The sequence below is a fragment of the Podarcis vaucheri genome, assembly GCF_965113315.1.
Source record: "Podarcis vaucheri genome assembly, chromosome: 12".
NCBI lineage: Eukaryota > Metazoa > Chordata > Lepidosauria > Squamata > Lacertidae > Podarcis > Podarcis vaucheri.
Window position 1 is genome coordinate 63,871,161 of NC_138750.1, and position 26,030 is coordinate 63,897,190.

The 26,030-nt window shown below is 49.4% G+C and overlaps 2 protein-coding genes across 6 annotated transcripts in view; both read right to left on the reverse strand.

The window, feature by feature from the left end:
- LOC309514890 (verrucotoxin subunit beta-like) overlaps positions 1 to 12,651 on the reverse strand; it is a 13,677-nt gene extending 1,026 nt beyond the window's left edge. The window contains exons 1-3 of one of the 5 annotated variants that reach the window (XM_082192333.1): positions 11,591 to 12,651; positions 4,807 to 4,944; positions 1 to 1,319 (exon numbers count right to left, since the gene is read on the reverse strand). The exon at positions 1 to 1,319 is cut by the window's left edge and continues 1,026 nt beyond it. In XM_082192333.1, coding sequence (XP_082048459.1) covers positions 1 to 1,319; positions 4,807 to 4,903 — 1,416 coding nt within the window. In that variant the 5' untranslated portion in view covers positions 4,904 to 4,944; positions 11,591 to 12,651. The other 4 variants (XM_082192335.1, XM_082192337.1, XM_082192334.1 and 1 more) reach the window with 4 other exon arrangements.
- Positions 12,652 to 13,626: 975 nt separating this feature from the next.
- Positions 13,627 to 25,623, reverse strand: LOC309514933 (uncharacterized protein). Its single transcript, XM_082192443.1, has 7 exons — positions 25,493 to 25,623; positions 22,740 to 22,926; positions 21,762 to 21,868; positions 20,041 to 20,169; positions 17,579 to 17,683; positions 17,108 to 17,230; positions 13,627 to 15,631 (listed from the first exon to the last, which is right to left on the reverse strand). Exons 3-7 carry the CDS (start codon positions 21,793 to 21,795, stop codon positions 14,334 to 14,336), a joined length of 1,689 nt encoding a protein of 562 aa, XP_082048569.1. The 5' UTR covers positions 21,796 to 21,868; positions 22,740 to 22,926; positions 25,493 to 25,623; the 3' UTR covers positions 13,627 to 14,333.
- Positions 25,624 to 26,030: the final 407 nt, after the last annotated feature.

Genomic DNA, 26,030 nt, shown 5'->3' on the forward strand with positions numbered 1-26,030 from the left:
CCCAGGGTAAGAAAACAGAGAATATTCTGCAAAGACCATGGCCGCCTTCTGGACTCTCTTTAATAGGTTTTCGTCCTCAAACCACGGAGCAAAGCTCTTGTCTCCTGCAGAAGTCTCTGGCTTGAGTTCGGATACTTGATCCAAGGCTGCGTTTAACTCCTCCAAGTAGGGCTCCTTTGCTTGCAATGAGGTGAACGTAAATGCAAGGACGATGTCCATTTTGTGATCGAGCACCCTCTTCACCACGTCATCCTGGGAGGATACCTTCCCCTTCGACAAGCCCAGGAAGAAGTTGACGTAATAGATCTCTCGGAATTTCAGATCCAGGAATTTGTGGAGCCACTGGCTTCTGAACGCCGACTGCTGGTGCATCCTCACGGTGTCCCCCAAGGCACTTTCTTGCTCTGCTCCGGCACGAATCGCAGGCAAGAGCCCTGCCACCTGCTTCTGCAAAGCCCGCCTGTACTGGCAGCACAGATCTTGGAACTGCAGGATTTTCTTCTGGATTTCTGGGAAGACGGTGGCAGTTGGCTCCTTCAGGAGGTCGTTGCACCTCCTGTTGACTTCCCCCAGCTGCTCCAGAGCTTCCTCGATGTCAGAGATGAGCTTAGAGCTGACCTGACGCACAAGCCTTGCAGCCTTGGGCTCCAGCCTGTTCAGTGGGTACAGCCAGACCTTCACAGGCACTGCCTTCTCCCCTTGGTCACCCAGCATTTTGGGGAGGCTGGAATAGACTTTCAAGGCTTCCTCGTAGCTGGTTGGGTTGCTTTCTAGCGCAATGTCCCCATGGAAGGTACAGCTGAATTTTTCAACCACAGCCTCTTCCTCACCTTTCAGCTTGGTCTCTGCCTCTCCTTGGCAAACCAGAGGAACTTTGGCCACCATCACATGGAGTTCGGCTTGAATATCTTGGACACTCTCGGAGGAAGAAGACATTTGGTCAAACACAAAGAAGGCGTGGGCTCCATACAGGATGCCAACGACCACGTGGGTGCTCAGCCCTTCGCTGAAGACCTCTGGGTAAGTGATATGTTGCAGCCCCATATGGTGCATGGTCAGCTGCTCAAAATGTGTGGTGGCCGAGTACTGGAGGGTTATTCGGGCCTGGCGTGTGGACTTCCGGGCATCCGAGAGAAATTTGGCTGATCCGTCCACCTTGACCAGCCCCGCCAAGAAACTGGCCTTCAACGATCCTGAGACATTCAGTGCACGGGTTTTGTGTAAGATCATGTCGTATTCAACGACTTGCGTTGCGGTGTTGGGCTGTGGCCGCACATCAATGTTCTCCTTCAGCACCCCTGGATCCCACAAAGTGATGCCTGCAATTGAACAGAGACGCAGCAAGAGGTCAGTGCAATGGGATGTGGAATTGCATGTGAAATATTGGATGCTCTGTTATGCGCAATCCCTTCGCCAATGTGTATGCAGACAGTTCTATTGCACTTGCAAAAGACTATGACAATCCTCACCTTCCTAGGTTTGGCTACTGGGAGACAATAAAGACTTATGCAACATAAGAACATCAGAAGAGCATCTGCTGGATCAGGCCAAAGGGGCGCATCTAGTCCAGGATCCTGTCCTCACGGTGGCTGACCAGATGCTAGATTTGGCTACGTGCTACCATCACTGATGGCAAGTGAAGTCCAATGGAGAGTGAGGGCAGTGTGATGCAAACGAGCATAAGAGTCTTGCTGGACCCTTCTGGTCCAGGATGCTGTTCTCACAGTACTGCCTCCATGTGTGATAACCGTCATGGCTAACAGCCATCAAGAGCCCTCTCCAGCTGTTTGGGTGCACAGCTCTCGTCAGCCCCAGCCAGTACAGCTGTATGATGCTGTGGGGCGGCTGGGAGTCACTGCCGGGTGAAAGGACGGAAAGCAATATAATAATAATTTATTATTTGTACCCCGCCCATCTGGCTGAGTTTCCCCCGCCACTCTGGGTGGCTTCCAATCAAGTGTTAATACAGTGGCTTCCTGTTTCCTGCGGTGGAAAATGGCGGATTCCACACGATCGGACTTCAGCCTTTCCGATAATTCAGGGCTGATATGGGGGTAATTAGCCCTGGCAGCCTCCCCAAGGCAGGGGCGGGCTGTCTCCCGGTTTGCCCCAGATTGCCGATGTGGCAGGCGGCAGGGGCACTGGGTCACAGAGCAAGGGACAGACTGACACTCCTGCGATGCCAGCCCATAGCCGGACGCATCTGTTTGGGGAAATATAAAGATTTGGAAAACAAACAGACACGCTCTGAACTGACGAAGCTGGGGGAAAACCTGCAGAATGTACAGTCTCTGGTGCAAAAGATCAAACTTCAAAGAGATCCTCATCATGATGTTTGGAATGTGGAGGGGCTCGGTAAGTTTTTTCTTCTTCCTCTAACATTAACAATCCGTATTGCATGCCAAGCCTCATTAAGAACCTAAATTGCTCTTCAAAAAGTGAGTACAAATGGACTTTCATATATAATTGGGACTTATACACAGCTGCTTTTCTTCTAAGATTTGAAATGCCTGTTAAAGACGAAAACAAAAGAACAAAGAACAAAAATTGCGTCTACCCACTATGCATTTATGGAATATCTGAAATACTTCCCTGATTAAGAGAAACAGGAGCTAACTGATGGTTGGTTATAAAGACTGGAAACAATATTATATATACAACTGTTTGCAAAAATAAGTTTTTTATTATGAGCGACAGAGAGGGCTAAATGGATGTTTGGCAGCCGCCCTCTAGGGCCCGGAGAGGGGACTGGGTGGATTCCAAAGGCCAATTGTTAACTGTCTGATATATGGCTACATTGCAAACAGTCTGCTCAAGAATAAATCAACAAGGAGTTTCAGAAGGAGGTTTCTCTCTGTTTCTTTCATAACACCTGGACGGGAAAGATTAACGATTTGGGAGGTGCCAAAATAACAATTCTCAAAGAGCTGGACAGAACTCTGAATTTGGATGCAATTAAATGAAGCCGTGCGATATACGGACAATATACAATATATGGACAAATCTGCACTCCATAGGGAAAAAAGTATCTGTTTTCTGACATGAATGAGGATCGCAGAACCAGAGTCAAAACATGGAGGAAAAGATCGGATATGGAATTATGAAAAACATTGATGATGATGAGAGGCAGGACTATGATGTTGAAAGCGCTTCGGAATTCAGACCGTGGGAAGCCAAAACAAAAATTATTACAATTTGGAAGACAATTGGACTTTTTTATTTTAGTTTTTTATTTTCTTTGGATTTGATTTGATATGTTAATTAGATGTTTTAATTGGAAAATTAATAAACGCTTTTTAAAAAAGTGTTAAAAACAATACAGCATTAAATATTCAAAACTTCCCTAAACAGGGCTGCCTTCAGATGTCTTTTAAAGAGAAGATAGCTGCTTATTTCCTTCACATCTGAAGGGAGGGCATTCCACAGGGCGGGTGCCACCACCGAGAAGGCCCTCTGTCTGGTTCCCTGTAACCTCACTTCTCGCAGGGAGGGAAACACCAGAAGGCCCTCAGAATTGGACCTCAGTGTCCGGGCAGAACGATGGGGGTGGAGACGCTCCTTCAGGTCTACTGGACCGAGGCCGTTTAGGGCTTTAAAGGTCAGCACCAACACTTTGAATTGTGCTCAGAAACGTACTTGGAGTCAATGCAGATCTCTCAGGACCAGTGTTATGTGGTCCCGGCGGCAAAATCAGTGACTGCACCCCTAATCTCTTCCCTGCCTTCCTGCACTTGAGGCTGAAAAGCAGAGGCTTCTGTTGAGGAGGAGGAAGCAAACTTTAGAGGAAGTGGAGAACAGGTTTGTGTCCGTTTGCATTTCTTGGTACAGAAAGTATTGATCTGATGTGTAGAGATCTTTCCTATTCTAATTAGTTCAAGGGGATATGGGAAGTTTCTCTGTGTGAAAGAAACAAGCAGAAGGTTCCTGATGTTTGGGTTATTCCTTCAGAGAAGCAGCCCTGTTATCTCTTTCTGTCACGGTCATGCTGACTATACAGTGGTACCTCAGGTTAAGAACTTAATTCGTTCTGGAGGTCCGTTCTTAACCTGAAACTGTTCTTAACCTGAGGTACCGCTTTAGCTAATGGGGCCTCCCGCTGCCGCCGCTGTGCGATTTCTGTTCTCATCCCGAAGCAAAGTTCTTACCCCAGGTTACTCTTTCTGGGTTAGCGGAGTCTGTAACCTGAAGCATCTGTAATCTGAAGCGTCTGTTACCCGAGGTACCACTGTAATCATAAGGCCAGAAGGAACCTAGGTTTCACTCTTTTCTAGCTCTTCCTTCTGGTGTGGTGTTCTGTATGTAGTGTTAAGTTTTAATCTTATTGTGTTATTGTAAGTTTAAGTTAAGTCTGCTGCAACTGGACTTCTTACGGGCAGTGCCAATCCTGAATGGATTTGTGACCATTTCGCTCAGTTGCCTTCAGTAACAGTAAAGCTTTGCTGGATGAAGTATTCATCGCCTCTGGTCTATTTTTTGGGGAATCCTGCAACGTGTTTAAGTTTTTACTCTGCTAATTATAATTGGAGTTCTGATTCGGATCAATAAGAGTAGAATTCCAAGACAGTTTTGGTGCCTTCCAGAAAGTGGCATCACCACAACATCACAAACTGGAGCTGAAATGTTGATGGCCAAATAAAATCCCAAGACTCTCCGGCCACCACCTTGGAGGCCTTCTTAGAGGGTTTGAGAGGAAAGAGGGTTGCCACCCCCCCACCACTACCCAGCCCCCATAATGGCTCATGGTGGTTTGCCAGAAAATCTCCTTCTCTCTGGGCACCGGGGGAGGCAGAGGGATCGTCCATTTACCTGGGATGAGGTTGTCCCTTCGGCAGTCGTAGAGCATCCCCAGCTGGAACGGGCGGCCGAGAGCTGCCATCTCGATCACCTGCTCTTCTTCAGCCATTGCGTCACCCGGGTTGCTGCCTGGGCCCAGGGGTGGCTTTTCTGCAAGAGATGGGACAGGAAAAGAACGGCAGGAGGTGAAAGTTCTAAAGAAGCACAAGAGGAAAAGGTGGAGAAACAGAGTCCTCCTGGGAAGACTACCTAGCCATTCCTCTGACTCTTTCCCTCCATTACGTTGACCAAAAGTGGTTGAGGATTTTCCAGCTGCCAAGATTCACCTGGCTTTGCCCCTGATAGATCTGTGCTTTGCGCTGCAGAGGAGCTAAAAGCCTAGCATACTCCCTCTTCCATGTGACAGCCCTTGAGATATTTGAAGATGGCTGTCACGCCTCCTCTCAGTCTCCTCTTTTCCCCATTGTGCCTTATTCCAAAAAGAAACAGGAGTTTGTCAGTTTGCATCTCTTGGTGCAGAAAGTATTGATTTGATGTGTAGAGATCTTTCCTATTCTACTTAATTCAAGAGGGTTCTGGGAGCTTCTCTGTGTGAAAGAAACAAGCAGAAGGTTCATGATGTTTGGGTTATTTCTTCCGAGAAGCTGAGTACAGCTGGCTTAAAATGGTTCTCTTATCTCTTCTGTCACGGTCATGCTGACTATAATAATAAGGCCAGAAGGAGCGTGGGTTTCACTTTCTCTTTCTGTCTCTTTTCCTTCTGGCGTGGTCTTCTGTACATAGTATGCTTAGCATTAAGGTTTTAGTCTTATTATAAGTTATTGTAAGTTTAACTGGATTTCTGATGGGCAGGGCCAATCCTGACTGCATTAGATTTGTGACCATGATGCTCATTTGCCTTCAGTAGCAGTGAAGCTCTGCTGGATGAAGTATTCATTGCCTCTGGTCTATTCTTACTCCGCTAAGTATACATTGGAGTTCTGATCTGGATCAATATTGAGTAGAATTTCATGACAGAGTTCTGGGCAAGTGCCTGGAACCCCTGGAATCTCACACTGCTTGGAGACTGGCGTGCAAAACTATCTTCCTATTTAAATTGCCCTTTATTCATGCATAAGGACTGCAGTCTTACTGAGGGTCGCATGCAGAGGGTCCTGGATTCAATTCATGGCATTGCTGGGTGGGGCTGCAACCCCAGGAAGCTTCTGCCAGTCCGCCCTGCACTCTGCTGAGCTCAATGGAGCAACTCAGTGCAGAGCAGGTTCCTGGTGAGGGACTGGCTGGTCTCCTCTGGAGGGGGGTAGCAGTGGGATCTCACTTCCTCTTAAGAAGCAGGTCCTCCCAGATAAACCCAGCACTGCCGATGGAGTCTGAGGGGGCATCTGAGGGCCTTTTTTATCTGCTTGCACTGCTGTGCCAACTGCACCCTTCCTGGAAGAGAGAGGGATCTGGCCCCTGCAGGCAGACATGCTGGCCAGATTAGATCAGCAAGGCGTTCTCTGCAGAGTGCTGCCTTTGGAAGCGGTCCAGAACGCAGTAGAACCCCATGTTGTTATCAGAGTCATTTTGCTAGCGGAGCGTCTAGACTGGTTGACATTAAAAGCCCAACAAGGAAACACGTCACATAAAAGCAAAGTTTTGATAGCTCAAGGATGGAAACATCAAGATCTGCCGACTATCGAGGAATGGCAAACAAAGATGGTAGAGTACGCAGAATTAGCCAGGCTGACCGGACGAATCTGTGAGCAGGACGACTAGACATTCCAAAAAGACTGGAAGAAATTTATAACTTACCTTGAGAAACACTGTTTACATATAAGAACACTGGCAGGTCTGAGAGAAACCTTACAACGTATAAATGATGGAGCATTCTATGTGAGATTATAGAAAGAACTATGTATAGCTATGAACAGTATGCTGATATAAATCAACATGTAAATATTATAGTGTGGAAACAAGAAAACCAGAAGAGGGGTAGAGGGAAGTGGTAAACCTGAGAGTTTTAGGTTACCAATATTGTAAGAATATTGTAAGAATAACGCGGCAGCTAAAAAAGCCAATGCAATTCTGGGCTGCATCAATAGGAGTATAGCATCTAGATCAAGGGAAGTAATAGTGCCACTGTATTCTGCTCTGGTCAGACCTCACCTGGAGTACTGTGTCCAGTTCTGGGCACCACAATTCAAGAAGGACACTGAGAAACTGGAACGTGTCCAGAGGAGGGCAACCAAAATGGTCAAAGGCCTGGAAACGATGCCTTATGAGGAACGGCTAAGGGAGCTGGGCATGTTTAGCCTGGAGAAGAGGAGGTTAAGGGGTGATATGATAGCCATGTTCAAATATAGAAAAGGATGTCACATAGAGGAGGGAGAAAGGTTGTTTTCTGCTGCTCCAGAGAAGCGGACACGGAGCAATGGATCGAAACCACAAGAAAGAAGATTCCACCTAAACATTAGGAAGAACTTCCTGACAGTAAGAGCTGTTCGACAGTGGAATTTGCTGCCAAGGAGTGTGGTGGAGTCTCCTGCTTTGGAGGTCTTTAAGCAGAGGCTTGACAACCATATGTCAGGAGTGCTCTGATGGTGTTTCCTGCTTGGCAGGGGGTTGGACTCGATGGCCCTTGTGGTCTCTTCCAACTCTAGGATTCTAGGATTCTATGAATCTATACATATATAATATGGAAATCAATAAAAACAATGGCAAATAAATAAATAAAAGCAATCTCCCATAATGAAAACAGTCCCGTGGTCACAACGCTGCCTGCAGCTGGGTGTGGGGAATTAACCATCCTAAACTGGGATTGCCCAAAGGAACGGAAAACCCCCCAGTCGTAGGTGGCTGTCTTGAGTTGTACCCTCCAACATTTCTCCAGTGAAAATAGGGATGTCCTAAGGAAAATCGTTAAGCAGTATGTGGACCGAGAACTCCCAGAAGTGCAAGCTGGATTTAGAAGAGGCAGAGGAACCAGAGACCAAATTGCAAACATGCGCTGGATTATGGAGAAAGCTAGAGAGTTCCAGAAAGACATCTACTTCTGCTTCATTGACTATGCAAAAGCCTTTGACTGTGTCGACCACAGCAAACTATGGCAAGTTCTTAAAGAAGTGGGAGTGCCTGATCACCTCATCTGTCTGCTGAGAAATCTCTATGTAGGAAAAGAAGCTACAGTTAGAACTGGATATGGATCAACTGATTGGTTCAAAATTGGGAAAGGAGTACGACAAGGCTGTATATTGTCTCCCTGGTTATTTAACTTATATGCAGAATTCATCATGCGAAAGGCTGGGCTGGATGAATCCCAAGCCGGAATTAAGATCGCCGGAAGAAATATCAACAACCTCAGATATGCAGATGACACAACCTTGATGGCAGAAAGTGAGGAGGAATTAAAGAACCTTTGAATGAGGGTGAAAGAGGAGAGCGCATATGGTCTGAAGCTCAACATCAAAAAAACGAAGTTCATGGCCACTGGTCCCATCACCTCCTGGCAAATAGAAGGGGAAGAAATGGAGGCAGTGAGAGATTTTACTTTCTTGGGCTCCATGATCACTGCAGACGGTGACAGCAGTCACGAAATTAAAATACGCCTGCTTCTTGGGAGAAAAGCAATGACAAACCTAAACAGCATCTTAAAAAGCAGAGATATCACCTTGCGAACAAAGGCCCTTATAGTTAAAGCTATAGTTTTCCCAGTAGTGATGTATGGAAGTGAGAGCTGGACCATAAAGAAGGCTGATCGCCGAAGAATGGATGCTTTTGAATTCTGGTGCTGGAGGAGACTCTTGAGAGTCCCATGGACTGCAAGAAGATCAAACCTCTCCATTTTGAAGGAAATCAGCCCTGAGTGCTCACTGGAAGGACAGATCCTGAAGCTGAGGCTCCAAGACTTGGGCCACCTCATGAGAAGAGAAGACTCCCTGGAAAAGACCCTGATGTTGGGAAAGATGGAGGGCACAAGGTGAAGGGGATGACAGAGGACGAGACAGTATTCTTGAAGCTACCAGCATGAGTTTGACCAAACTGCGGGAGGCAGTGGAGGGTAGAAGTGCCTGGCCTGCTCTGGTCCAGGGGGTCACGAAGAGTAGGACATGACTAAACGACAACAAAAGGAAAATTGGGACCTTCCAGGTCAAATCAGTAACTGGGGTGGCTTCTGTAAATCTGAGACTGTCCCTGGAAAATAGGGACACTGGGAGGGTCTGCTGCCCTATACGTTAGGTGTTGCCACACTGAAGGAAGTTCCTAATCTGTGCAACTGACTGAGGTGCTGTGAGAGCCGTCTTCAAATATCTGAAGGGCCTCACATGGGAAATTGGGCTGGCTTGTTTTCTGCTGCTCCAGAGGGTAGGACTTGAACCCATGGATCCAAATTGCAAAGAAAGGAGATTCCGACTAAACGTTGGGAGTAACTTTCTGACTGTGAGAGTGTAACTCGGATGCGGCAGACGCCTTTTAAGCAGAGGTTGGGTGGCTGCTTAGGGATCCTTGAGCTGCGATTCTTGCATTGCAAGGGGTTGGACTAGATGGCCCTTGGGGGTCCCTTACCTCTCTACCATTCTACCATTCTGTGTGTCCAGGGCCACCGGCAGGTCCTCAGCAGCAGCCCACAGTATTTTAATATTTTGTTGGAAGCTGCCCAGAGTGGCTGGGGAAGCCCAGCCAGATGGGCAGGGTATAAATAAATTATTATTATTATTATTATTATTATTATTATGGTGTCTCTGAGGTTACCTCGTCCCAAGCTGTAGAGGACTTGCTGAGAGATGGAGGGAACGCGGCCCCTCACGCTCCCATTGTCCCTCTCCCAAATAAAGGTCCTGCCCCAGGGTTGATTTGGGGTCTGGATTATCAGCCTCATCCCTGCAGGGCCTGCAGCCGGGCCCCCAGGACTCCTTCAAGACCCTTCCCCCAAAAGGGAGTTTTCGTGATCAGGCGTTGTCAAGAAACAGTGGGTGCAAGGTGAGCTTCCTTAAGGGCAGGCAGTCACTCCCTCCTCCAAGGAACCCACACGGGCAGGTGTGTTTGTCTTCCACTTTTCCTCGCAGGAGCTCAAGGTGCCCTGCACGACCCCACCCTCCATATTATCCGCACAAGACCCCTGTGAGGTAGGCTAGTCTGGGAGTTGGCCCCAGGATCTCCCCCCCTCCCAGCTGGAACTTGGCGGAATTTAGTTCCGGTTCCTCTCCAGTGGAGAGAACAAAGGAGAGAATCATTTATTTATCTAGAAAAATAGAATCATAGAATCCTAGAGTTGGAAGAGACCCCAAGGGCCATCGAGTCCAACCCCCTGCCAAGCAGGAAACACCATCAGAGCACTCCTGACATATGGTTGTCAAGCCTCTGCTTAAAGACCTCCAAAGGAGGAGACTCCACCACACTCCTTGGCAGCAAATTCCACTGTCAAACAGCTCTTACTGTCAGGAAGTTCTTCCTAATGTTTAGGTGGAATCTTCTCTCTTGTAGTTTGGATCCATTGCTCCGTGTCCGCTTCTCTGGAGCAGCAGAAAACAACCTTTCTCCCTCCTCTATGTGACATCCTTTTATATATTGGAACATGGCTATCATATCACCCCTTAACCTCCTCTTCTCCAGGCTAGCCCATAGCCCTGGTTGGCCCCAAGATCACCCAGGGATCTTCACGGCCAGGTGGGTCTCTCTGAACCCTGGTCTCTCCCAGGTCCTCTTCCAACACGCTAGCCACTAGGCCACCATGTTTCCTCTGACCACAGGTATGCTGACAGCAGCCTGGACCCAGCCAGCCACACACACAGCCTAGCTTGAAGAAGCCAAGCGGGGTCAAGGGTCGAGAGAGGATGGGGTCAGCCACAACACTTGAAGGATCCTGTCTATGCTTATTCCTGCGTTGCAGGGGGTTGGACTAGATGCCCCCTGATGCCCCCGTCCAGCTCTATGATTCTATGTCATCAGCAACAACAGCTGAAACAGACGCTGCAAAGACAGAGCAGTGGGTATTCCAGGTGAGGACATTAAGAGACAAGATGTTAATTTGTTTTTATATGCAACAACAGCAGCAAGAGTATTGTTAGCCCAGAAATGGAAGCAAGAAGAAATTCCGATGAAAGAAGAATGGCAGACGAAATTAACGGACTACGCAGAATTAGATAAAATGACAGGAAGGATTCGAAACTTGCGGGACGAGAGATTCACAGAAGATTGGAAGCAATATACGAACTATTTGAAAAGCAATTGTAATCAACAAATTGCAGTAGTAGGACTACAAGAGGTTTTGTAAGGAGGAATATATGAAATATTGCAAAGCAGAGAAAGAATAGAGAGATTAGTTTTGAAATTTAAATGTAGTAGTGAAAGTAAGAAATGTAAAGTAAGTGAACAGATTGGAAAATTTCCAGATGTGATTGACGGAAGTCAAAAAATTGTATAAGATATAAATGTATGTTTAATTATTGTTGAAAATGATATGTTAAAACATCCGTAACCCAAAAAAAACGCAACCTGAAGCACCTGTAACCCGAGATATGACTGTATAATCAAAGAGTTCAGCAAAAAAAAAACCAACCAGACTTCTACATGAGACGCATCTCGGAGACGCGCCAAGGGGACACGAAGCCCAGAGCCCCCTTCTGTTGTTTCTCCCCCAGCAGCAAGAGGTAGACTTCCTCTGAAGCGGGAGGTCCCAATGTTCCTAGATCCAGATAGGTCTGTTCTAGAGCAGGAGTGGGTCCAGGACTTCATGGTAGTTGCAGCTCCCTCCTGCCCTCTCTGAACTGCGCCCAGTCTCCATCCTTGAATGCCATTCCCCACGGATGCTTCTTACCTGGGAATTCCAGACCCGGGCCTTGCCTTCTGCGTCCGGGATCCAAAACAAAAATATATACACCCCACAGCTAGCACTGGGTGAGGCAGGGGCCACGAGGAGCCAGACCCCACAAATTAAATCCGTTGTCATGAAGTGGACTGTGCCCCAACGTTGCAGCCACAGATCCGAGCCCTGCCAGACTCCCAAGCCGCTTCACCGACAAAAGTGCAAGTTTGCCCCTTGAGATACGTTGTGTGTTCCACCCTGATAAGGCCTGTGCTCAGCCTCACAGGCTCTGGGTGGGGGCCCTGGCTGGGAGGTGGCGCAGCTTGTTTCTCCTCGGCCTTCTGGCGCACGGCAAGGCCGTCCTCTGAAGGCCCTCCACGAATCTGCCTAAATCTCCAGGTTTAAATCTCCTAAATCCTCCATGAATCTGCCTAAATCCCCTGCGGCAGGGAGTTCCAGGGTTTAACTATGTGCTGCATAAAGATTTTTCTTTTCTTTTCTCTGCCCTTCCCAGCTTCCAAAGACACACGCATACCAGAAATGGGTTTTCCCAACATCCAAATTAACCCGCCTCCTGACAATATTGCATTTATTCACAGAGCGCCTTTCCGATAGGGAACCTCAAGGCAAAGCACATGGGAATTTCTCAGTGGGTCTCCCATTCAGTGGCTGACCAGGGGACCAGGGTGAGGGGGGTCAACATTCACCCCACAGGGAAATCACAAAAGGAAAGTTTGAAAGAATATTGGAGGTTACTCAGGAACAGATTTTAGATGAAGATTGGGAAAGAATCTTTCGACAACCACTCTTTGTTGCGACCTCTAGGATAATCCAGGAACAGGGGTTGAAGCTGGTACAAAAATGGTATTATACACCTGTAAGGTTATATCATATTACAAAATATGGAAGCAAGAATTGCTGGAGGAAATGTGGAGTGATGCGAACGTACAATCATATGTGGTGGGACTGTCTGTTAGTTAATGAATTTTGGAAACAGATTGGTAGAGAAATATCGGGAATTGTGGGAAGGAACGTGGAAATAACTAAATTAATGGTTCTTTATTACCCTGAGTAGTACTTCGTTAAAAACAAAAGAGGAATGCAAATGGGTAATACTGATGGTAATTGCAGCCAGACAGGTTATAGCGAGTAATTGGAAAAATGCAGAAGAACTAGGGGTGAAGCAATGGAGGAAAAAACTGAATAATATTATAATGTTAGAATACCTAACTGTGAAGATACATAGAATGAAAGGGTTTAAGGTCTGTGAGAAAGAGGAGGATTGGTTTGAGAAGATATTTAATTATTTGAGTAGGTTTGAACAATTTGGGGCAATTAAAATGTTTAAAGTTAAATAAACCTTGTGGAAGGAGGAGCGTTAAGGTATATAGAAGAGTACATATGGTTGATTTGAATATGTTATTATTGAATATGTATACCCAATGAATGAGCCGCCTGGGGGGTTTCACTGTTTCCGTTTTGGTGGTTGGTAAAAAAACAAAGACAAAACACCATTCACCCCACAGGCGAAAGCAACCGCAGTTGGCAGGTGCCACCAACCGGGAGCTGCAAACCCCGTTTCCTTGGCCTGTGCAACCTGAAATCAAAACTGTTACTAGCAGGTAAGAGATCTGCCCTTCACTGACCAGCTTGGGTTCAAAAGAAAATAAAACACCAGGCAGCTGGGCAGCCCCACTCCTCGGCCGGAGTGCCCCACTGGGGTTGCAGGACCAACAATGGAATAAACTTGCAATAAAGGAGATTCCAACTAAACACTGGGAAAAGCTTTCTGGCAGCAAGAGCTTTTCAACCCTGGAAAGTGCTGGGCTCTCCTTCCCTGGGTGCCCCCCCCCCAGCGATTCTTGAACCGGGATTCCTGTATTGCATGGGGTTGGGCTAGATGACCCTGGGGTGCCCCTTCCAGCTCTGTAACTCCGTTTCTAAATTTCAGATCCCCTAGAGCGCCCCTGGATCAAGACTCTCTTCCCCCCCCCCGCAGGGTCCAAACAGAGGCCATTTCCCAAGCAGTCACATTCAGCCACTTCCAATTTAGTCATCGTTGGTTTATTTGCTTTCAGCTATCTCAAAAACTGTACCAGGGGAGGGGGGAAGAGGGGAGTTTTTGCTACTTTTTCACTCACTCTACTGCTTGTCCTTCAACCACCACTTTAATCTTCAAACGAACATTTCCTTGAAGTGCCTCAAGCCTAGCATTTCGAGCTATTAAAAAACATCAATGAATTTGATCATGACGGCATCGCCAGCATCTCCTATAATTGAAAACTAACCTGGACCTCAAACGAGCCTATCAATTTATCGTCCCGATTCACACGCACCCTCCTCTTCCCCCCGCCCCCGATAAAACCCCCGGCCAAAGCAAAAGCCCCCCTACCCCGCCCTCTGCGTCTCCCATGGGGCAAGTGCATCGCTGCTCCTGAACTCTCCAAGAGTTTGGGAACCAACCAAGCTGCAATCGCTTCTGCTTGCTACTGCGAGTAAGACGTTAACAGACAGCTGTCAGTCCGCTGGGGCATGGCCTGCAGTTATAGCTTTGTCCTGAAGTCATGGCCCACAGCCAACATTTGCAGACCCATGGCCTGGGCGCCCCACAAAAGAGGAAAGTTTCCTCTGCTCCGTTCGTCTGCCCATCTCTGGGCGCCAACCGCCGCGAGATCTCTGGGGCCAGGAGGTCTTCCGGTTGCCCGCTTAACCGATAAATTAAATCAGCCCCTTCTCTCCCTCCTCCCAGGTCCCGCTAAGGGTCTGTGAAGCCCGCCTCCTGTTTGAATTTCGCCAGGGTCTCCATGGGCGAGCAGGAGAGCAACAGGGGGTGCACCTGCAGGAAGGGGTTCAGGTTCCCCCCGTCCTCTCCATAGCACGGCAGCAGCCGGCTCTCAGCATGCGCCGCCTGGTGCGCCTTGAGCTCCTTGCGCTGCCCGAAGACGGCGCCGCACTCGGTGCAGGGGTAGACGCGTTCGACGGTGTGGGTGAGGTGGTGCGTCCTCAGGTTGCCCTTGTACTTGAAGCTCTTTCCGCACTCGAGGCAGGTGAAGGGCCTCTCGCCGGTGTGGATGCGTCGGTGCTTCATGAGGGTGGTCTTGAGGTTGAAGGTCTTGCCGCACTCGCCGCAGACAAAGGGCCGCTCGCCCGTGTGGATGCGCTGGTGGGTGATGAGGGTGCTCTTGCGGTTGAAGCTCTTGCCGCAGGCCGTGCACTCAAAGGGCTTCTCGCCCGTGTGGATGCGCTGGTGCTTGATCAGCTCCCCGTTGTGGCTGAAGCACTTGCCGCACTCGCCGCACGCAAAGGGCCGCTCACCCGTGTGGATGCGCTGGTGGCGGGTCAGGTCCCCGTTGCGGCTGAAGCTCTTGCCGCACTCGGCGCAGCCGAAGGGCCGGTCCCCCACGTGGATCTTCTGGTGCAGGATGAAGGTTTTCTTGGCGCAGAAGCCCTTCCCGCACTCGCCGCAGACGAAGGGCCGCTCGCCGCGGTGGATCTTCTGGTGCGTGACAAAGTTGGCCTTGCGGTTGAAGGCTTTGCCGCAGTCGGCGCACGAGTAGGGCTTCTCGCCCGTGTGGATGCGCTGGTGCAGCACGAAGGTCTGCTTGGAGCAGAAGCTCTTACCACACACGGTGCACTCGAAGGGCTTCTCGCCTGTGTGAATGCGCAGGTGGCGCATCAGGTCCCCCTTCTGGCTGAAGCTCTTCCCGCACTCGGAGCACGGAAAGGGCTTCTCCCCCGTGTGCACCCGCAGGTGGGTCACCAGGTTGCCCCGGTGCTGGAACCGTTTGCCACACATGCTGCAGGCGAAGGGGCGGTCGCAGGCCGCGTGGCTCTTGGGGCGCCGCGCTCCCTCGGGGGTGCCGGCAGCATCCGGCGGGGTCCGAGGACGGGGCTTCTCCCGAGGGCTGCCGGAGCCTCCGGGGGCAGGCGGTTTCTTCTGCTCCGGGTCTGCCTGCTTCGCCCACTGGCTGCCACTGCCCTTGACGCTGTGGACGCTCTGGGAGGAGGAGGCTGCTGCGGACGCTCTCCTCCGACTCTGCTGGATGTCGCCATCTGGTGGTGAGGAAGGGAAAGGGAAAGGCATCAGAAGACAAGAGCTTTGAAATGAAATGAAATTTCTTACGGTCCCAGACCAGCTTCACATACCGTACTAAGCGAACATTAAAACACAATAGAATTAAGTCTGAATTAACAATCGAATATAACAACAAACAATACAAATATGACAGCCATTAGAAATGTGGTTTAGGTCTTAGTCTCTAAAATAGTATCTAGAGTTTGCATCTGAGGCCGTAGTCTTTGTAATAGCACAGCGTGTTCCCTGAGTTTTATGGCAGCTGTGCAAAATTTGGCCACCCCTAGCGTGATCTCTGGATCTTTATCCTCTAGCAGGGATTTTAAGCGATAAAATGTTTAAAAGGACTTTCCCAAAAAAAGCAGAGTCCTTTTCATTGGGGATAATTCAGTCAGAAATTCCCATGTGTCAAAAAAAGTTATTTCTGTATGCCCCTAGTGCAGCCCGAGTTATGTTGGCCCCAAAATGGAAAACGAGTGAAGTCCCAACTAGAGAAGAAAGGCAACTTAAGTTGACAGAATTTGCGCAGCCTGCAGATTTAACATATAGAATAAGATAACAAGAAGAAGATACGTTTAGAGAAGATTATAAAACGTTTATTGAATATATGGGGGGGAAATTGTGTACACTTGAAAACACTGGTGGCATTAAGATAAATTCAACAGTGTAAATAAGTTTTGATAGATGCAATGATGGAATGCTGAATGGTTTAGTTTTTGTAAACTAAGATACGGAAAATGAACCATCTCCTAACACCAGAACTTGTGGAAATGGCAATGAATGTCGGGAGATTTGGGACAGGAAAAAGAAATTCCTTTGTCATGCAGCACATTGTTCAACTGTGGAACTCACTCCCACTGGATTATTATTATTTGTTAAATGTGTATACTGCCCTATACCTGCAGGTCTATACCTCTCAGGACAATGACGCAAAATCACAATATAAAAGCACTAGGGCCCTTCAGGATTTAACCTCCTTCTGTCAGGCCTGTAAGACAGAGCTATTCTGCCTGGCCTTTAATCTGAATTCAGCCTGATCTTTTATTTCCCTTCCCTTCCCTCCCCTTCCCCTTTTATGAAGATCACCCGCTCTGAGACCCCACAGCTAATTCTCCCCTGGTCTCCTCACTGGCCCAAGTAGGACCAATTCAGCCAGCTAGCCCTGGGGATTATCTAATGCTTATTTCCCCTAAATTGATTTCTGAATTTTGAATTTTATTGTTATTCATGTTTTTATACTGTATTTTATGCTGCTTTTATAATTAAGTGTTTTAAATTTGTTGTTAGCTGCCCTGAGCCCGGTTTTTGAACCGGGGAGGGCGGGGTATAAATAAAAAATGATTCTTATTATTATTTATTATTATTAGAAACATAAGAAAAACAATAACAAAGAAGACCTAATAGACACTCCTGCACGTCTCCTTCAGCCAAGATGGGAGAGTCGCAGAACTCACCCCTGAGGAGGGTGCCAGGGGAGGCTCCTGTTTCCATCTCTCCCGGGGGGCACCCAAAATCATCTTCTTCCTCCTCCTCCTCCTCTGGCTCCATCTTCACAATAATGTCAGGTCGGATGTCGGCTGTATGGAGGGAGAGAGAGAGCATTTGTCAGGGATTCTTCAGCTGCCATTCCTGCACTGCAGGGGGTCGGGCCAGATGACCCTCAGGGTCTCCTCCCAACTCTCCAACCCTTTGGTTCTGTGAGGCAAGGGGCTGCAGCATCCGGGAAGCCCATCTGCTTGGACAGAAGCACCCCCAAATCGGCCGGCCTGCAAGGCTTGGCCATGCGCCTTGACAGCCTTCCTCACGGCCACAGACGGGCTGTGGGGCAGAGACCCAGCTGCCCCAAAGAGGCTTATTATAGCCCACCTCCCACCACGGACCCCTCGCCCCTCACGCCAAAAGCAGCGCAGGCTTCCTGGACTCACAGGAGTCTGTGTCGTCGCCGGATTCCCCGCCGCTGTAGTCCCAAAGGTCTTCTGCATACGAGTCGTCCTCTGGCTCCATCTTAATGGCCACCTCTGGCTTGATCCCTGAAAGGGGAGAGGAAATCCAGGAGCCTCATTTACTGCTCTGGCCGGGTGCCCTCTTGGGGGGCACAGACCTCTGCCTCTGACACACAGTTCTGAACAAGGGGGGCTTGCACCCCAAAAGACGCCGGCAAATCCATAGGCAGAAGGGAATCAGGTGTGGAGTGGCGTCTCCTCATTTCATAAAACTTATACGCCTCTTGAGACGAAGAGAAGAGTTTGCTGGTTGAGGCCAATGGCCATGTAGTCCAGGATCCAACCAGATGCCCCGCAAGGAAACGCTCAAGCAAGGTTCACACACAAAATCAACCATCTCCCCTCCTGCATTTTCCAGAAACTGGTATACGGAAGCGTTTGCTGCCCCCAATGGCAGAGCGTAGCCATCGATAGCCCTCTCCTCCGTTAACGGTAAAAAAGACCCTCCAAAGCAGTTTGCAAAAAAAGGCAGAGCAATAACATTACCGAGAAGTAGAATTATCAGCAATTTAAAACTTTCAAAAAGTTATTGAAATGAACCGCAGAGGCTTTAGCAACAAAGTAAAATGTAAGATTGGATTAACAACAGATAAATTAATAGGCTATGAATTTGCTGAATTAATTTTTTAAAAGGGATACAAGAATGGGAGACGTGAGGAAGTCCGGAAAATAAGCTAATTGAAGATGAGAAATTAAGAAAGAGGGAATTTTTGTTTTTTGTTATTATATGTGTTTTTATCTCTTTTTTCTTTTTCTTTTGATGTGTTTAATGTCTGTATTTTTGTATTGTATTGTTTTTTGTGATTTTGTATTTTCTTTGTCTTTTATTGTGAAAACTTTAATAAAATATTTATTAAAAAAAATAAAACTTTCAAAAAGTTAAAACAGCAGACTATGAACAGGTTAGAACTCACAGGGTCTTTCTAAACATCTGCTTCTCTAAACAAGAATGCCAAAAAGAGAATGGTGAAAACGCCCGCCTGGTGTCACTAGCCAGGGAGTTCCAAAGGCTACGGGTGCAGCCACACAAAAAGGACGAGTTTGTAATGAATGTGGAACAGGCATTATGTGACATGACAAAGCATCCCCCCCCCCCCCGGAAAGTGAAATAAAAAAAATTAAGGTCTTATATAATAAATGTTCATGGATGTGCCGGGCAAACACGTACATAAATGTATGGGCCACATGTCTGAGGCAGCACAGGAGGGCACCCCTGGAGCCATTTTGGCTCCCAAACTGACCAAATGTTTTTGTTAGGATATAGTTCCATTCCACCTTAAAAGGAGCAGGCATGACTGGTGTATCACACGCCTGTTTACTTCCAGCTCTCGCTGGGAACTTCCGTTTGTATATCGCTTTTGTATCATGGCTGTTTTCTTGGGCACGGAGGCAAGCAGTCATGTTTTTCCTTTGAATACGTTGAATAAAGCTGTAAATATGCTCTCTCTCTGTCTGCATCTTTCGCTGTGGAGACTTGCACACTCTGCTGAAAGGGTGTGCATGGGTCTTGGAACGTCTCTGAGGCTCGTGTTGCTAATTGCCTGATGCTGTTCCACGGGAGACCGGTGATCGTCCGGAGACAACTGGGGGCCTGCCTGATGCCTCCGTCTCCCTGGCAGAATCCCAACAAGAGGGTTATGGGCCCAGAATCTCGCAGTCTTCAGCAGTCTTACTCTCCCGTAAGCGCCGTGATACAAAAGCGGTATACAAACGGAAGTTCCCAGCGAGAGCTGGAAGTAAACAGGCCTGTGATACACCAGGGTATTCATGACGGACTCTCAGTCCATTAGGTTCACAAAGAGTGTTGAGTACAATCCTAAGTGGGGGGGGGGAATGTGGGAATTTTCCAGAGTCACTCAGAGGAGGATGAAGATGATGTGGAAGAAGAGGAAGATGGTGAGGTAGAAGAGGAAGCTGAGGATGATGATTAGAGTTCGGATTCCAGCTCAGTGGGCGGCGCTGCTTCTGTTGTCAGTGACAGTGATGACACAGCAGACTACAAGAGCGCAAAAGCCTCAATCAGACCATCTGATGCGTCTGACACTGAACTGGAAGAACCACTGTTCACCATTGGTCACTTTTCTCCTAAGAGGGAGGAGGTGAGTGCAGAAGACTTGTGTCTAGTACGCAGATCTGAAAGGGCCACAAAAGGCAAACCTCCAAAGAGATTTGCTGATGGGTTTGCTAAGACAGCAACTGCTGTTCTTAGTAGCTCAGAGAAGGTGTGGGAACCTTCAAGCTTAGGAGCGCAAGGGGGCCAGCAGGCACTGGGGGCCACCGGTAGCCAACTCCAGGGGGCCCCTCACCTTGCGCTGGGTGTCCTGGGGGGCTGTGTCATGCACCCCTCCACCTGCTCCCCAGGGAGGAACATCAGCCCCTCTCACCTGCCGGGGAGTCAGGAAGCGGCTCCCTCCCTGCCTCCGCCGGGTCCTGGGGGCACCCGATGCGCAGCTCCTCCTCTGGCTCCACCTTCACCACCACTTTGCGCCCCGAGGAAGCAGCCCAGCCGGCAGCTGCAAGGAGGAAGAATATTATATTAATTTATTTGTGCAGCCGAAGCCGTTACCAAGAAACCCCCCAAGATACACAAGGCAAAATAAAATGCATTCCACAGTTATTGAAACCAGGACGTCCGTGGGGGGGGGGGGGAGTTTCTTCGCCGGAAGAATTTAACTTATCCCTAAGTTGCCGTTCCAAAGGCAAAACAACCCTCACCTTTTCAGAGATGTCAGGAGCACATCTGTCCCCAAATAAACAGTTAATCATTTCCCTCTCCAACATTTGCCTTTTGCTGCTCTGGACTAAGGACATGGGAGCCAGCTCTGGGCCACCCCCACACCACCCTCTCTGAGTTGCATTGTGCTAGAACCTTTATTGTTGGTTAATTCTTGTTTCCCATGTACGGTGGTACCTCGGGTTAAGTACTTAATTCATTCCGGAGGTCCGTTCTTAACCTGAAACTGTTCTGAACCTGAAGCACCACTTTAGCTAATGGGGCCTCCTGCTGCTGCCGCACCACCGCCGCACGATTTCTGTTCTCATCCTGAAGCAAAGTTCTTAACCCAAGGTACTATTTCTGGGTTAGTGGAGTCTGTAACCTGAAGCGTATGTAACCCGAGGTACCACTGTATTCATGCACTGAAGGAGCTCGGGATGTTTAACCTGGAAAAGAGGAGACTGAGAGGAGATGTGTTGATATCTTCAAATATCTCAAGGTCTGTCACAGGGAAGTTTGTTTTCTCCTGCTCTGGAGGGTAGGACTCGAACCCGTAGCTTCAAGTTACAAGAAAGGAGATTCCGACAAAACAACAGAAAGAACTTTCCAACAGTTAAGAGATGTTCGGCAGTGGAATGGTCTCCCTTGGGAAGTGGTGAACTCTCCCTCCTTGGAGGTTTTTCAAGAGAGTTTGAATGGCCGTCCGTCTTGGATGCTTTAGCTGAGATTCCTGCATTGCAGGGGGTTGGACTAGATGACCCTCAGGGTCCCTTCTATGACTTCCAAGCCTATATTTATTTATTTTGCGCAATATTGAATTTATTCTGCATTGGCCAAATTGCTGGGGTTGGTTGTTGTTGTTTTTTTGATCATTTTTGGATTTGCCAAAACGTTCCGCATTTTGCATACAGTCATACCTCATGTTACGTTTGCTTCATGTTACGTTCTTTCAGGTTACGTCCCGCGGCGACCCGGAAGTACCGGAAAGGGTTACTTCTGGGTTTCGCTGCTTGCGCATGCGCACAAGCGATAAATGCGCAGATGAACTACTGCAGGTCGCGCTCTTTTCGTGTTGCAAATGGGCCTCCAGAAGAAGATCCAGTTCACAACCAGAGGTACCACTGTATTTGTATTTCCAACGCTCTGCATTTGGAGGTTGGTGCTGTTTGCCATAAGCCGCCTTGGGCAAAAGCTCATGGTGGAAAAGCGACCTACAAGTCAATCAAATAATATTGGAAACCCCCCCCCCCCGCAGGGTACCAACATCCAGCTAAACAAATCAGACTGAACGGGGATTGTGTTTAGGCTCCGTTCTGCATCTCTGCCACCAGCAAGCTGGGTTCCTGCGACTCACGGAGGGCTCAGGAGGGAAGTCTCCCCATTACTGACCTGGGCTGGGGGGCTCCAGACTCTTCTCCTCCATCTCCTCTCCTGGGGGGGTGACCTCCCCTCTCGGTCTGCTCCAATGACTATTGGGGGCTTTGCATCAACACCACCTGCCCAAGAGGAGGGGAGGGAATTTGATTTGATTTATTATATTTCTATGCTTGCATGTCATTCCAATAAACCCCAAATTCCAAACAATAAATAACAACATGACAGAACATTTCATAAGATGGGCTGCTTCAGAGTAGTGAAAAACTGATTTCTGCAATGTACATGTTACTAGAATGGGGTGCTAAAGATGAAATGGTTAAATCAACGATGATACAATGGCCTAAAGACTCAGGTCATAATTTGGATAGGGCTTCCGGGGAGAAGTTATGGGGAAAGGATATGAAGTTTACTGCTTTTTATACACTTAGAGGAAATTATTTCAAAATGATGTACAGGTGGCATTTAACACCAAATGAACTAGCCAAGATGTAGAAAATGCTAGAAATGTAAGCAGGTAGAGGGGCCATTCTTCCATATGTGGTGGACGTGTAAAGAAGTGAAATGCTTTTGGGAAATGATATTTCTATGTTCCCCAGACAGGCATATGATGTGATAGGAGCTGAAGGTCACAGAGGTTTCCTGCAAGTTTGCTAGAGAAAACTCTGCCGGAAATATGAAGGACGTCTGCAAGTCTGAGTTCCAACGCTCAAAAACAATTTTAAGTTAGACTAAAGTAAGTCTTTGTAACTGAATTACCATTTTAAGCCTGCATGAACACAGCTGCTGTATCTGGTTCTGTATTCCGAGTGAGTGAATCAGTACAGTGGTGCCCCGCAAGACGAATGACTCGCAAGACGGAAAACTTGCTAGATGAAAGAGTTTTCCGTTTTGGAGGTGCTTCGCAAAACGAATCTCCTATGGGCTTGCTTTGCACCCCTGGGGTCGCTTCCAGCCGTACAATTCTGTGATTCCACAGCGCCCAGGACTCACCGAAGGGGAACGAGAGACATGGAACTCGCAGCCTCAAAGAGCCAACTTGCCTTGCCCACAACGCTAAGCCCCACACGATGTGGGGGCGCCCGCCCAGCGCTCTCTGGACCACATCACTGCGGCCCTTGTTGCTCCCATCACCACGTTGCCTGCTGTGGCTTCAGTGAACATGCGCAGAGCTTCATCCCTGCAATGAGGAGAAACAGAAGGAGGAAGGAATTGTACATCAGGCCTGCTATTGCCTGCAATTTGGGAAATGGGGAAGCAAATTTATTTGTTTGATTTGTACACTACCCTTCATCTGAGGGCAGTTCACGTCATAAAAATACAAAATAAAAACATTGGACTAGGTGAGGCTTGGGCCCCTCCCAACTATTTAGGACTAAGTTTGGCCAGCCACATTATAAGGAAGAGGATAGTTAGAGAATAAGAGAAAAGTAGCTTTTTTATTATTGTTATTGTAACTGCTTCATTTGCGAAACGATCGCAATCCTTTGTGCTAAGTTTTCGAAATCATAAGACAAGCATTTGCTGAATCAGGCCCAGTGAACCCAGCATCCTGTTCTCTCAGTGGCTGACCAGATGCCCAAATAACAACAACAACAACAATAATAATAATATATTATTTGTACCCCGCCCATCTGGCTGAGTTTCCCCAGCCACTCTGAGCGGCTTCCAACAAAGATTAAAAATACATTAAAATGTCACACATTAAAAACTTCCCTGAACAGGGCTGCCTTTAGATGTCTTCTAAAGTCAGATAGTTCTTTATTTCCTTGACATCTGATGGGAGGGCGTTCCACAGGGCGGGTGCCACCACTGAGAAGGCCCTCTGCCTGGTTCCCTGTAACTTGGCTTTTCGCAGTGAGGGAACCGCCAGAAGGCCCTCAGTGCTGGACCTCAGTGTCCAGGCTGAACGATGGAGGTGGAGATGCTCCTTCAGGTATACAGGACCGAGGCCATTTAGGGCTTTAAAGGTCAGCACCAACACTGTGAATTGTGCTCGGAAATGTACTGGGAGTCAGTGTAGGTCTTTCAAGACCGGTGTTATATGGTCTTGGCGGCTGCTCCCAGTCACCAGTCTAGCTGCCACATTCTGGATTAGTTGTAGTTTCCGAGTCACCTTCAAATGTAGCCCCACGTAGAGCGCATTGCAGTAGTCCAAGCGAGAGATAACCAGAGCATGCACCACTCTGGCGAGGCAGTCCGCGGGCAGATAGGGTCTCAGCCTACATACCAGATGGAGCTGGTACACAGCTGCCCTGGACACGGATTTAACCTGTGCCTCCATGGACAGCTGTGACTCCAAAATGACTCCTAGGCTGCGCACCTGGTCCTTCAGGGGCACAGTTACCCCATCCAGGAGCAGGGAGTCCTCCCAATGGGAAACCTGCTAGCAGGATCTGAGCACAAGAATATTCTTGGCATTCAGACGCCCTGCTGCCTCGCAGAACCATGCGCTAGCAAGAGATTCCTCCATGTCAGTCCTTCAAGCCACAAGTGAGAGCCATCTCCCCACAAAATCTCTCTCGCTCCACCTCCGCCTCCACTTATTCCCTGCCTCCAGGCAGCCTCCGCACTTTCGAGAACAGCCCGGCCTTCGCCTCCCTTTCCCAACCCGCCTGCTGTTATGCAGGGAAACCGAGGCAGAGACCCTTTGCCCCAGACGCTGCCCATCCAGGCCTCTGACCTCCCAAGGCAGCGTGCTGCGGCCCCACAACCAACGGGGGGACTCTGGAGAGGTGTGGGGCGCCCAGGAGCGTCCTGGCAAGCGGGGCCTGACCTCACCAAACTTCAGCTGGCAGTGGTTATGAATGCTGGATAACCACAGGAGCGGAGATTTGAATTTGTATTCGGATCCTGCATCCGGCTGGGCGCTGTGAGAAGAGGAGGCTGGGCTCTATGGGTCCCCCTTTGGCCTGATCCAGCTTCAAGGCTCTCTATATGCAAGTTCTCCTGTGGTGGCAGAACCTCCATGCCCAGGGGCAGTCTACCCCTGAATAACCAGCTAACAGGGTACAATAGAAAAATATTGTTTTCCTTGGGACCTGTTTCTGGGCTTCCCATAATAGGCAGCCGGCTGCCCACTGGCATTTTGACCTCCTGCCCTCTGCTAGTCTTACTCCGTTTAGGTCCATCCCTTTCCATTTCTGCAAATTGAATTCCCCAAGCAAGGCTGGGGCCTTGGCAATTTCACCCTCCAAGTCACTCCTGCTGCACCCCACACATAAAAAGGGAAAGGACCCCCCTGGACGGCTAAGTCCAGTCGAAGTTGGGTGGAAGCTTGCCAGGAGTGCGCGAGTGGCACTCTGCACATGCCCTGCAGCCCTCTCGTCCTCAGGTGCCAAATCACACCCCCCCCCCAAATGTGCTATATGGGCAGGAAATCTGGTCCTCGGAATCGGGGCCGAGCTGAGTCAGACCAGCCCTGAACCCAGAAGGGTTTTTGGGGGGGTACCTCCTGGAGCGGGCAAGGCGGGCATCGCCCGACGGGGCGGGCGGCGGAGACAGAAGAGGCTGCGCCCCCTTGGGCCCGATCCTGCAGGATCGGAGGGGGGGGCGCAATCCCTAGGGCGCCCCTCCTGCAGAGCAGGGCAGCCGGGCCGCCCCCTCGAAGGGCAGCCGCGCTCCTGCGCCCCCTTGGCCCGGAGAGGGGCGCGCGGCTTGCATGCCCCCCGGCTGAGTTTCGCAAGGGGCTTTGATTGCAAAAGGGGGGCAGAAGCATCGCTGGCGGCGGGGGGGGCGGGGCTTACCTGGCCTGCAGAGGAGAAGGCGTGGGGGGCGCGGGGGGAGCCCGGCCGGCGAGAGGAGGACGGGGAGCAGCTGGCTCTGCCCGGGCCCCTCCGCGCGCGCCCGGCACTCCGGCTGGCGCCCCTCGGGCTCTGCCTGCCTTTGTTGTGGGCGGGGAGAAGACTACAAGTCCCGGCAGCCCCCGCGCCGGCGAGGGCGGGGGGAGGGCTCTGGAGAGGGCGGGGGGAGCGGCGAGAGGAGCACCCGACTCTCCACCCCCAGGTGCCCTGGCCTACCTGGATGGGGGAGCCCGGGAGAGGCTTCTTCCAAGGGGGCTGATGCACCCCCGATTTCCTGGGTGGGAATGGGAGCCCCCCTCCCAAGCAATGCCGCCCTCCTGGCTCCCCCCCCCACCTCCTCCTGGCAGGGAATTGGCCCCCATCCAGACGGGGAGGGGGCTCCCCATGGCGCAGTGGGGAGGGATGATGGAGATGCACCTCATGGATGGACTCTGGGGGGCCGGGAGGGGCCCCTTTCCAGCCTCAGCTGCTTTTGGACAGA

Bases quoted from the DNA above. Each gene is read 5' to 3' on its own strand.
- LOC309514933 (XM_082192443.1), bottom strand. From the start codon at position 21,795: ATGGAGGAGAAGAGTCTGGAGCCCCCCAGCCCAG. The intron at 20,170-21,761 runs GTCAGTAATGGG...TCCTCCTTGCAG, and splicing joins TCTGGAGCCCCCCAGCCCAG to CTGCCGGCTGGGCTGCTTCC. The intron at 17,684-20,040 runs GTGAGAGGGGCT...CTCCCCTTTCAG, and splicing joins GCTTCCTGACTCCCCGGCAG to GGATCAAGCCAGAGGTGGCC.